This window comes from Haliotis rubra, unplaced genomic scaffold (genome assembly GCF_003918875.1).
Source record: "Haliotis rubra isolate DU_JTF1 unplaced genomic scaffold, ASM391887v1 Scf152, whole genome shotgun sequence".
Lineage (NCBI taxonomy): Eukaryota > Metazoa > Mollusca > Gastropoda > Lepetellida > Haliotidae > Haliotis > Haliotis rubra.
Genome location: NW_025765470.1, coordinates 492,453 through 505,645, shown reverse-complemented (window position 1 = coordinate 505,645; position 13,193 = coordinate 492,453). Strand labels below are relative to the sequence as shown.

The 13,193-nt window shown below is 44.8% G+C and overlaps 1 protein-coding gene across 2 annotated transcripts in view; it reads right to left on the bottom strand.

Annotated features, from left to right (window-relative positions):
- Positions 1-1,942: 1,942 nt before the first annotated feature.
- The window catches only part of LOC124270496 (PHD finger protein 21A-like), a 51,814-nt gene continuing 40,563 nt past the window's right edge, over positions 1,943-13,193 (bottom strand). For both annotated transcript variants that reach the window (XM_046705508.1, XM_046705510.1), the window contains exons 13-14: positions 10,765-10,868; positions 1,943-2,722 (exon numbers count right to left, since the gene is read on the bottom strand). In XM_046705508.1, coding sequence (XP_046561464.1) covers positions 2,621-2,722; positions 10,765-10,868 — 206 coding nt within the window. In that variant the 3' untranslated portion in view covers positions 1,943-2,620. The remainder of the gene's footprint in view (positions 2,723-10,764; positions 10,869-13,193) is intronic.

Below are 13,193 nucleotides of genomic sequence, written 5' to 3'. Positions count from 1 at the left end.
AGTATATTCTAAACCTAGACCTAACACCAACCTCTGAAACATCAAGAAACAATGATGTAGAGAGAACATCATTTTGGCAAAAAATGATACATGACAAAAATATGTTTTTGATGTCTCCAGAAAATATGTGATGGAATAGATTGATGATTGAATGAGATGGAAGGAATGACTTTTTGAGATGCTACGTCTGTGCAGTACCTCGATTACCATGACCCCCAACATTATGCTGGTCAAATCATGCATGGCAACCATCACAATCTACATGATTAATACTCAGTTGAAAAATATGCCCTCATCGTGTTACGTAGTTGTGTTTCACTGATGATGGCAGCACCTGAGAACAAAGACATTTGAACATGTTTACAGTTGGTGAATCATTCTCCACATCAGATAATGTTGCAGGCTGAAGTGTTAGCCTGGAAAACACCAATCGGAATTACCTCCCTTGAAAAGTGATATCAGTTCTGGACAGCTGACAATCTGGCTTGTGTTCTTAGTGGTCAGCCTGTAAAGCTACACAATAAATTATCTCCCTTGAATTGACATCAGTACTGGAAATATAGGTGGTCTCACATACAACAAGAAAATCAAAGAAAAGACCTGACTTTCTGCAGCTGTCTCTAAAACCTCACCCTCTGTACAACATTATATTGTGCACAATACACCCAATCACATGACAAGGCTCTCTTAGGTATTTAAAATACATTTGGAATTTCCTGGAAAAAAGAACAATGCGATGTACAGCCCTATTTCATACACCGATCTCGTCAGATCCTGAACCCTGTGATTATCATCAACACACCTACAAGACAATTATATATAGCTTAAACTCTTCTTTCACCAGAATACAATACTGATCAAATCTTCTCACCGTCACTAGCTGGATTTCATACTGTATCTATCCACATGCTTCCTGTCAAAACATGAAGGTCAAGGTGTCCTGTAAGAAGTTATCCTGTAGAAGAGTCTCAAGATTTATATTCCATCACTGTTATGCAAACAATTTTCTCCAAATAGTATTCTTGTCTGTACCGTGTGATGAACTGACAAAACAGAGCTCTTTAACATGCAGCTGCTGTTTGGAATGTGTAAATCTATTCTCACAAGTAATGTTAATTTTCTTTTTGAACATCATTAAATAACATTGCAACTTTGGTCATCTCAAGATTTGATTTTCCATGCATTCATGGCAGATGACAAGGTTGACCATGATTACAACTGGTGATATATATGTGAATCATTCTATTTACCAACTACTTATCTTCAAAACCTTTACTACAGTCAACAAATGGGTACAGACCTATTGACATGGGATACCTTCATATCAATAGGCACCAGACAGCATACTAATTTTAGTTATTATGCAACATTCTGTCCTCACGAATATCAAGTGAAATGGGTTAGGTTTATGACTTGACTAAAGTGATTATCAAGGGTTTTGTTTTTGCAAAGTTGGTGTTGCTTTTGGCATGTTTGGCACTGTGAAGATTTGATCAGTTGTCTGACAATGCCATATTATCTAGTCTAGTAGAAACAATAAACACTGAGAACTCCTTACACATTCACAAGTACACAGCCATATCTGGTGTGGACAGCCACTCCCATTGTGAGACATGCCACATTCACAATGCAAATCAAGCTATTTTGGAGGACATACAATCAATGACTGTCCTGACAATCATTATGGCCCTTCTGTGATGTACAATCCATGCCTGTCTTGACAATCAAGATGTTCCTTCTGTGATGTACAATCCATGCCTGTCTTGACAATCATGATGGCCCTTCTGTGATGTACAATCCATGCCTGTCTTGACAATCATGATGGTCCTTCTGTGATGTACATACATGCCTGTCTTGACAATCAAGATGTTTCTTCTGTGATGTACAATCCATGCCTGTCTTGACAATCATGATGGCCCTTCTGTCATGTACAGTCCATGCCTGTCTTGACAATCATGATGGTCCTTCTGTGAAGTACAATCCACACCCATAATGGCCAGCCTGTGAAGTACAATCCATGACTTCCTTGACAACCACAATGGCCCTTTTGTGAAGTACAATCCATGACTTTCTTGACAACCACAATGGCCCTTTTGTGAAGTACAATCAACACCCATAATGGCCCTTCTGTGAAGTACAATCCATTTCTGGTTTTGAAGTGAAACCCATGATTTATGGTGACTTGGATTTCACGGCATTTTTGTAATGCACAAACCCTGACTTGTCCTGATTAACAATCCCTCACTTTGTCCTCCTCCTTTGTTTGAGCACCAGTGGTTGTGTTCATCTGAGTAGCAATAGCCTACCAGTTAAACTCTAGCAGTCTCATTGGGAATCCCTACAACCTTGGAAACATCTGCTTCTTGCTGCAGATAAACAACAATCCAGTACAATAAAGCCATGTCTGTAACAGAATATACTGTGATCTTGGGTTTCAGATGTACATAAAGAGCTTTTAGGTACAGATACACATCAAGCTTGTCCAACAGGATATTGTCCCTCCAACACAGTCAGTGAAACATCCAACAGTGGCAGCAGTAGCATGGAGTGCATGTTGGTCTACTGGCCACCTCCTACACATGAACATCAGTGCATCAGCAAAACTGCACTTGGGCCTGTACTATGCTGACTGAACAACCTTGATTACATTCTTAAGTTTCTCAATAGTCAATTGTGTTTCACTTGTCTTTGCTAATAAGTGCTGATTTTTTTCCACTTGTTCCTGGAAATAAATAAAAATAAGACATTAAATTTGGAATATTTCAAATGCAGTCTGAGGGGGAAACCTGCCACCACAATGATTAGACAAAGAGGGGTGAATGAGTGAGTGAGTGAGTGTGGTCTTAAGCCGCTTTTAGCAATATTCCAGTGGGGAACACTAGAAATGGGCTTCACACATTGTACCCATGTGGGGAATCAAACCAGGAACACAAAGAGGAAGCTTCTGAGGAATTACTGACCAGAATGTTTGACAGACAGGCTTACAAGCCATGACTGCATAAAAGATTATGGTTGTTACTGCTGCAGTGGAATAACAGTAAGTGGTAACCTTGGAATTATCACCATGCGTTCTACTTTACATAAAAACACACAATCATTGAACCCTAGCTTGCCAACTGAAACTTTTGTCTCCAGATCTCTTGCACAATGAAGGAAAGTGCCCTTAATATACTGAAAATCGTATGGTAATTACGTAATTGAAAATTTTAACTATAAATTGTATATTTATATACTTATCCTATCTCACGACTTGCACCTCTCTCTCTTCATTCGACCATGAGTGGAAACGAATTAAAACTTTGCTCAAGACCTACCTTGCCCCTCTCCCCGTGCTGTGCATGCCTTCCTGTCTCAGTCGTGCTCACTAGTCCATGACAGCACGAGGCATGCGCAGTCCTCACCCACGTGATCACCTCACATACTCATTCTCGATCTTGGAGCCATAAAGGACAAAACCGGAGCGGTGGTAATCTATGTAGTGGGGAGGTAGGGAGGGACTTTATCGCGTGAGATAGGATAAGTATATAAATATACAATTTATAGTTAAAATTTTCAAATTTTTAAACTTATCCTATCTCTCGACTTGCACTTATCCCACGGTAGGAAGGTGGGTCATAGATTACCGAATTCAAGCGATAACAGCTAGTGTTACGCCCAAACAACCGTGGGAAGCAACTGCAAGGTGGGGCAATAACTACCAAGTTACTACGTCTTGAGGGTTAGGTCGAACCCATTGACTTATTAAGCACAATTGCTCCCAGGGACCGGGATTCCCGAGCAATGTGGTGTTCAGTCACTACCTTCACAAAGTGAAAGGGCGAGCTTAACGAGTGTAATCAGTCGCATCGCCACGATTTCCAAGGTACCCCGTAATAAAAGTCAAGCGACTAGTATCGGGCCAGCCCTGCTTGAAACAACCCCCACAGACACCGTCCCGAGGAGGGTGAAAGAGAAATGTGAATCGGTAAAACTCACAATTTTTAGCGTTCAGTACCACAACATCATCTTATGACTTCCATTACTTACCACAATAAGATCACATAGATGTGTATAGGCGCAGGAGCATGAACGCTCACGGTGTAACACTTCGAAGGACTCACTTCACTGACTTAATTACTCCGTGGAGCAGAGGGACAGTAAGTGAGGTGGCGACTCTCTGTAGTCTCAAACAAATGAGAGGAAAAATCTAAATCGAGGAAGAAATAAAGGCGTAAATCAGAAAAAAGTTTTCAGATTTATTCAGATTGTACACAAGCAGAAACGATCGCGACTTGGGATCAACTGCACAGTGGGATCCATATAGCATCGGAGCACAAGAAAGTTCATTATCTGCGATGTTGTGCGCTGATAACTGCTGGGCAAGGGCGAGTGGTCCAAACTGATGAAGGCCTTGAATATCCGTCACCGACACATCTCTGAGGTAATGAGGCGAAAATACCGTGTCAGATCGCCAAAAACACCCCTCCATTATGGCAGTTAACGAGCAGTTGCTATGCAGCGCCATAGTAGAAGCCAAAGCCCTGGTTTCATGAGGGTTGACTGCCGTCAGAGTGGTGGCAAACCGGCAAAGTGTAGGCTCATAGTATTGTTGCTCGTAGCCAATATGAGAGTGTTGTCGCGAGAAACTTCCGCCTTGGAAGCCGTGAGAACAAGGGTATAAATAGCCTCTTCACGCAGACGGCGGCGCTCTTGCGATGCTTTAAGGTAAATCACGAAGTGCTCTGACTGGACAAAGAGACAGATCTTCAACATCTGCTGGACCCAATATGGTAGACAAAGGCGGGATTGTAAAGAGCGATCAGGTTGACCCGGCAACTGTTTTTGCAATAAAATCCCAGCGCAAATCCCAACAATACCTTGCCATGTCTACTCTGTTCAAAAACGGACCACGGTTGATATCTAGAGCATGCAGTTCTGATATACGTGCGCTGTGGCCAAAAGGCAATAAGAAAAAGGTCTTGAATGAAACTTGTTCAAACTCCTTGTCCTGTAAGGGTTCATAATGCTCGGACACTAAGTGGTGCAGGACCACGGATAAGTCCCAAGCTGGTGGGCCGAAATTTCCTGGATTGGTCGGCTAGCTTAAAAGAGCGAAGTAAATGTACTGCAGTTCCGGTACCGTGAAACCTTCGTACCAGAAGTCGTAAGCTAGGACCGAATTAAGAGCCGCCAAGTAGGTGGCTAAAGTGGAACCCTTGAGTTTCCTTGTAGCCCGCAAATGTTGTAAATATTCCGCAACAACCTGGGGCGAAGCAGTAGTAGGGGAAGCGATCCCTCTGACCCGACAATAACATTCAAATTTCTTCCACTTATCGTCATACAAAGAGCGGGTAGACGTCACGATGAGCTGCAGTGATAGCTGAGGCCACTCTGTGAGAATAACCTTTGGCTATTAGTGATTTCTGCAAATGTGCCATACGTGAAGATTGAGCGTCTGTGGTGACTCGTGATACATGCCCGAGTCTTGGATGAACTAATAGGTCGTCCGCATGCGGGAAGAGGAATGCTGCTTCGACTGACTAGACTTTTTAGGCCGACGAACCAACTTCTGGCTGGCCAAAATGGCTACCAAAAGTAGTTGTACTTTGTTGGTTAACAGAATTTTCTGAATGACCTTGTGAAGTAGAGCCGGAGGTGGAAACGCGCATAAGCGTTGAGGCCTTCCCAAGGAATGGCCAGGGCCGCGTGATCCCAAGCTAGTGGATCTGGAATTGGAGATCTGAATCTCGGCAGTTGGGAGTTGAACCCGGTGGCAAACAGATCGACACTTTCGGTTAGAGATCAGGTAAATTATCGTCCGAAAAATCTTGGGCAGGAGTTGCCACTCTGTGGGCTGACGGGCGACTGGACGTGACACAGCGTCGGCAATCCGCTTTTTGTTCGAGGAATGTGCCTGGCTCTTGCGGCGATGTTGAGAGAATCTATCAGAAGATAGAAAGCGAAGCGTCCACTGTAGGAGTGCTGCTGAGCAGTCGACCCTAGGTGATTGATGTACCACACTACCGTCGAGTTGGCGGACTGTATCAGCAGGTGAGACATCTTGAGTAGAGCCGCCCAGTGCTGAATCGCCAGTAATACTGCCTTGAACTCCAGAATGTTTATGTGGAGTGACTTGTCTTCGGGCGACCACTGCCCTGCCACTTGATGCTGAAGGAAGTGAAACCAACCTTCTAGAGAGGCGTCCACAAACAACTGATGGGTTGGACTGAATGGCACCAAAGAGGCGCCGGCGCCAAACATTCTATGCGTTGAGCCACCAGCGTAGAATTGGGCGAGTAGTTCCCTGGGTAACGAATCAACACCTGAGGGTTGTTGGTTTGAAGATGAGAGCGCAGAAATAACTGAAGTGAAGCGAAGCTGCAGTTGACCTCTGTAAGTCAGAGCCTGAGCTGGCGTTAAGGCGTAGCAACTCCTGCCACTGGCGTAGAGTTCTGGGGTGATCAAGGCTAAGCGGAACCAGGCGCTGAATTTTGGTCCACCTGTCCTGGGGAACAAACAACTTGGCTTGTTCTGTGTCAAGATTGCTCCTATGAACTGAAGTCTGCGAAGTGGGGTGTTAACTCCGACTTCTGTAATTGAGGAGCCACCCTAACTGTTTGAGCAGCCTGATGGTGAACTCCGATGGATTTGAAGAGCGTTTGGATCCTGTTGTGCCTGAATACAATCGTCGATATAGCTTTTCGAAAGTCACTCCCGAGAATGTAGGAAACTGCTGATGGGTTTGGTCACCGAGTAAAAGCCCGCGGGGCATTAGAGATTCCAAATGGAAGGGCGTTCCATTGGTAGTGATGGCCCCGAAGGTGAACCTGAGATATTTCCGATGATCTGGGTGAATCGGAATGTGCAGGTATCGTCTTGAAGATCTAGGGATGAGGAAATCCCTTTCTTCAGAATTGAAAATGAGAAGACTGACCGATACCATCGCGAAAATGAGGTGGTTGTTGCAGGAATCGGCGTTGAATGTCTTCATATTGAAGATGAGGCGCAACTTGCTGGAGTTTTTCTTTGGCACCAGAAAATCGGGAGTAAAATCCTGGAGTTATGCACACCTGATCTAGGTGTTCTATTGCATGTTTCTCCAGTAGAGTTTGGATTGTAGTCGAAAGGACTGCAGCCGATCCAGAGGATATATTTGCTGCAAGGGTTGAGTGGTGAGGGTGGATCCCGACCACAGGCAGTCGATAGCCGTGAATGAGAGTCATTGTGACAAAAGGATCTCCCAGAACCTCCCAGTTGGGAACAAACAGACCTAACCTCCCTCCTACAGGGGAATCGAACACTGGAACCACGGATCCGGCAGAACCAATCGAAGCTCTGACTTCCGTGAGTCACTGTTTGGACTGTCTATGTCCAGTTCCGTCAATGAATTCGATAGGGGAGGCGGCGTGATCGCGGAACCGCGAAATGGCCTCCTGCCTCTGCCGCGCTTGAGAAGGCGCCGTGCCTTTCATACAGTCGGAGGTCTGGGTTGGAAGGGTAAATTGCTGCGGTTCGGCGATGCGAATAGAATCTTGGAACTGAATTTTTGCAATTCCAAAGAGATCAACAGATACTTGAAATTGGTTAAGGCGGTCCACCTTGGATGCGATTTCAGCAATAGCCCCACTGAACACCGTATCCCCGACCATGGTTGACAAAATAATTCAGCCTTGAATCTATCTTCCCATGAGGAGAAATTCAGCGGACTCCAAATTCGCCGTATTGCAAGTAAATAGCCAAAAATGAGACAATTGCTCGAAGACCACCTGGAATTGGTCTAAAATCAGAGTCATACTACCCCTGATGTATCGTCCTGGTCGATATATGCATGGTTGACCGCCTCTCCGCAACAGCGTCAACAGCTGAAATAATGCAGCTAATGGCAGGGATAGCATGGCGAACCGTGAGTATCTAAGTGAGCCAATTCCTGTCTTCCACCAAATCGGTGAAATGGAACTTGCCACAGACCATGGAAATGTCATCATCGACTGAAGGTGCAGCTGACCAAAGTTTCACACCATGAGTATGTGCGTGGATGGTCTGAACCTTGGAGCAGACAAACCATCCTTAGATCCTTCTAAGCTTGTTGAAAGCAGCGTCAAGAGAAGAAGGCAACTGTTGAAGACATGGGCAAAGGAAGTGTGATACTGGCAACATCTCTATTAGTCATGGCATAAGGCGTTGGCCAAATCATCTGGAGATTTACTAAGAGGTAGCTGAAGTTTTTCAACTATCCAGGCTAACACGTGAGCGGTTCAACAACATCAAAACTGCCATCAGGAGTGGAGATGTCTGACTGCCCAGGTGAAGGGAAAGTAGTCTGAGATCGAGTCCGATCCTCAAATCCCGAGCGATTATTGCTAAATGAATGCGTAGACGATTGTTGAACATGTGAGGGCGAGTGACACTGATTCCAAGCAGGCGTAGCGGCACCGAAGCATGGTATCTAAATCCGGCTGGAGCCGGAATCAATAGCAGGATTCCAAGACTCAGCAATAATCTGTGACCGGGCAAAATAGAACTGGAAAGGTGTGAAGGGTGAACGCTGAGCCACTGAAGCGTAACAGCTGCCCTAGCAGGTGAAACCACCCGTACAGAACGGCGTTGCTGATGTGTACTATCATGGGAAGGCACTGACGTAAAGGCGATTACTAGCACAAGGCTGGCTAGAGGGGATATTCTGATTCCCCTGAGGTGAATGAGACCCGATTCTCATTATCCCTCTGGCGCTTAAAGACACCAAGCGGTTAGGTGAACCGGATGGAAATGGCGAACCGCCGACTAGGGTGAGACTGAGCGACTACGGGGAATCAAAAGCGCTGTGGTGAGTCGAACGGAAACACCTGTTGAAATGAATTGAGTCGGAATGTGAAGCGGTTCGTCCTGGTGAACCTATTTGAGTCACGTGGAAACAGTACGGCCAGAGGAACCCGATTCGACTACATGGAATCAGTTCGATCAACTGAACTCATTCGAGATGTTCTGGTGAGCCGCCTGCGGCGTGTGAGCCGGTTCAACAGGGAATTGAGTCGGTTTGGCATGGTGAGCCGGCTCGGCGATGTGGAAGTCGGTTCGGCAGAATTGAGCGGTTCGGTAAGGTGAGCCGGTTCGGCTAAAGTAGAAGTCGGCTTCGGCTGTGTGAAACCGGCTTCGGCGATGTGGAAGTCGGTTCGGCAAGGTGAGCCGGTTCGGTAAGGTGAGCGGTTCGGCTATGTGAGTCGACTCTCGAAAGTGAAGCGAGACCTAAACGACTCTTGCCAGCCGTGGAAGAACGCATTCGAACCTTCTCGCACCAGATGGTGATTCAACTTCGTGTGGGTGAATTGTTCCGGTTAGATGAAACCGTGGAATTAGGAGAGCGGGTGCGTTCCAACCGCGCGCCGATCCCCGCTTTGACGATGAATGCTTAGAAGTTCTCGAAGTCTGTGATCGTTCGAAGAAACAGACCTCTGAGATAATGTAGATCGCCAGGTCTGGCGTAGAAGAAATATCGGTCATTACCACCCTGATACGGCTCCTGAGAACGTAAACTGGGTGAGGAACCTCTCCTAAAAGCCGTCTCACGTTCTCAGATAAATAGGAATCTGACCGAAGCGTCCATAAAATCTTCGTCCAGGCGAGGCGGCCGATTGAGGACGGTGAGCAGTGAGGGTGGAAGCGATCTAAGCATTGTTTCTTAGCGGGAGATGGACCAGACCCCGCAGAAATAGTCCTAGCCCTATCTGCCAAAGCGTCTGGCACAAGCACGCGTTTGTAAGATTTAAAAAGCCTCATTAGACAGACCTGAACACTTAGGACAGCGTGTGTCCCAGTCACAAGCACCCACACAATCAACACCGCGATGTGTGAGGGTCCCATGCTGAAAATACTTTATTACAACGGACGCCAAAACTTCCGTTTACTGGCCTTAACAGGCTTAACCATTTTGAGCAATTCTCAGACGAAAAATTGTTCACGTCCACTCAGTGGAGCGACAAGAAAGAGAATGAGTATGTGAGGTGATCACGTGGGTGAGGACTGCGCATGCCTCGTGCTGTCATGGACTAGTGAGCACGACTGAGACAGGAAGGCATGCACAGCACGGGGAGAGGGGCAAGGTAGGTCTTGAGCAAAGTTTTAATTCGTTTCCACTCATGGTCGAATGAAGAGAGAGAGGTGCAAGTCGTGAGATAGGATAAGTTTAAAAATTTACATTTTTAGTTTTGCTACTTCATAATAAAATACTGAACACTCTCAAAGTAAACATATTTTTCAATCAAACACGAATTTTGTCTTTAATTACACAGCACAGCATAATAAAGCATGCAGAGTAGTACCCTTCATACCAGATACAGACAAACTGTCACTGATTTAACTGAATGGGAACACAACAAGCAATGGTATGACTATGAGTAACACCACTTTAACATAGACATGCAGTACTCAGGGTGGGAAAAAAAGAAATAACCCATTGCCAGACGCCCCAGTCCAGTGTTTTTTACTGTCGGGCAAGCCAATTTGTATATCACGCTATACCGGTGTCCAGTTGACTTTCCAATGTTAATTATGTTGTTTATTTTTAAAAAAACACAAGAAAAGTGGCCGGTATAGTGGAAAAATTATCAGGGCAAGTGATTTTACATGTGCAACTGTACAGGAGTACACTAGCAATTTTAAAGTTATTTCCACCCCTGGGTACTGCATGATAAGTTCTCAACCAAAATGAAGACAAGAGTAACAATAAAATGCTTGCAGTTACCCATGACCACTTACTTTACACTACGTACATTGACCATCACTACTTACATTAAAAGAATTATTCAGCGATTTTGACTTGGCTTCCAGTTGTATTTTCTCAGTAGAAAGGTCGTTGGTTTTCTTTTGCAGCTTCCTCTTTTCTTCTTCTTTAGCTGCAGGAATCACAAGACAAGGTTAGAAGGTTCAACAAGTAACAGTATTTCAGCTATATCACAACATGCCACCATTATATGGAGGTAAGCCAAGTGACACATGTTGTTCATTATACTGGTGAAAGTCAGTGTACAGGTATTATACAGACAAACCCAAAACACACATCTTAGTCCTCTGAACAGCAGCGCTTTAAGAAGGGGACTTCCAGAAAGACAAAGCAAATCTCAGGACAAGATTAGAACATCACCAGTCTCACTTTAGCCAATCAAGTCGGGTCTAGTAAACTGTGCTTAGATTTGTTCAGATTTTCTGCTATGACAAATGAAGTCAAGTAACAAGTTAAAGCTGGCAGAATCATATCCTTTTCTGACTGTAAAATGGAATGGGAGAGAGAATGCTTGATGTGTTACTGTGAGAATGAGTTTGTGAGTGAAAGCATGTATGAATCATTTTAGGCAACCAAGGGTTAGCAAATAAATTATATATATCAACAGATCATGGGAGAGTTTGCTGAACATTATTAAAGACAGAAGAGAGAGGATTCATGCAAGGGGCCACGGATGCCAGAAGCATGTCACCACACCAGTAACCAGTAAATAAAGTATATTTAAAATTGATATTTTTATACTTATCCTGACTCATGATCTTTGGCTTATCTCCCTTTTCTTTTTGAATGGTACTGGAACACTTGCATCCCTTGAAGTTCCCGAAGTGGACATAAAAATACACTCACCCACGAGTTACCTCCCTTTTCCCACGTAAACAGTCATGTGACCAGCCTTATTTGTCACTCTCTCCTGATTTTTCTGCCCAAGCACTTGGATCTGCTGTGCAATCCGAAGTGTTTCCAGTGGGGAGGTTGGGAGGGCTTCTCGTCATGAGTCAGGGTAAGTATAAAAATATCAATCCGACGGATTGGTGGTGGGTCAAGCCACTTCATGGATTCATCAACTGTCCTTAGATACGTCCTGTATCCCCTCCATGGGAACTGCAAAATGGCATTTCCTATTCTTCCAACTTCCGTTATAACTCGGGGACCACTTTGTTGTCTTACTTCCATCTCAGACAAGTTGAATCATCTTGATTCATGTGGCTTAAGATATACTAGTATCTTCTTTTTACTAGATATCTATAACAACCCATAGATTATGATAAGATCTTTATCATAAATGAGTTGCGACCCCTTCACGTACAGGTAAGATCTTTACCCGTACAGGATCTTTAATCACTCATGCTAGTCTGTCCTAGACTGTGCGCATGGACTTTCAAACTAATACTTTTCCTTAGTAAAAGTTATCAACAAGTCAACGTGATAAAGGGTGAGATTTTCCAACTCAGCGCCTTTGAGGAACTGTTAGTTGCTGTGCTACAACGAGAGGCCCAAATTGCTGAATGCCAGAGACGTCTTCAGTGGCTATGTCTCGGAGGTAGTGGTTGGCAAACACCGTATCCAACTTCCAAAAGCAGCCCTCCATAATTGCTCATATAGAGCAATTTCCCTGCAGAGCCAATGTTGACGCCAGTGCTCTGACTTCGTGCGGGTTGGAAGCTCTAGGAGGTTCTAGTCCTGCTGCTTTATAGGCTCTCAATATGACGGCTCTCATCCCGAACAATATCGTTCGTTCTTGAGACTTCTGCTGATGTCTCTGTGGATAATGGGATGAACAGGCGCTTTAATTTTTGTCTCCTTGTCTTAGTCTTTTGAAGATATCTTTTCAGGGCTCTGACCGGACACAAGGATAGGTCCTCTATATCCTCTGGTCCGAGGATTGTAGATAGCGCTGGTACGTGGAACTGTCTATCTGGCTGACCAGGTAGTAGGTTCTTGGCAATGAAGTCCCATCTAAGTCCTAGATGAACTGCAGCATGTTGCCCCATGTCAAATCTGGTTCGACCAAAGTCCAGCGTATGTATCTCTGATATCCGAGCTGCCGTGGCTAGCGCAAGCAGGAACAGAGTCTTCTGTGTCAGCAGCTCGAAGGTAGTATGGTCTAGAGGTTCGTAGACATCACTTGTAAGATGACGTAGAATTACATTCAGATCCCAGGCCAGAGCTCTGAACTTCTTTTGCTGGTCCTCCAGTTTAAAAGATCTAAGCAGAGCAAGTAATTCTGCTACTTTCGTCAACTTGATGCCTGTTTTCATGGTAATCACTGTACTGATGGCAGCGAGGTATGTAGATAATGTCGAACCTTTCAGATGTCTAGTCTGTCTAAGATGACACAGGTATTCCGCCACTTGAGGATGAGTAGCTTTCATAGCAATAAAGCCTTTCCGCCTTGCATAAGTCTCAAACTTGAGCCACTTGTCATCATACAGGTTAC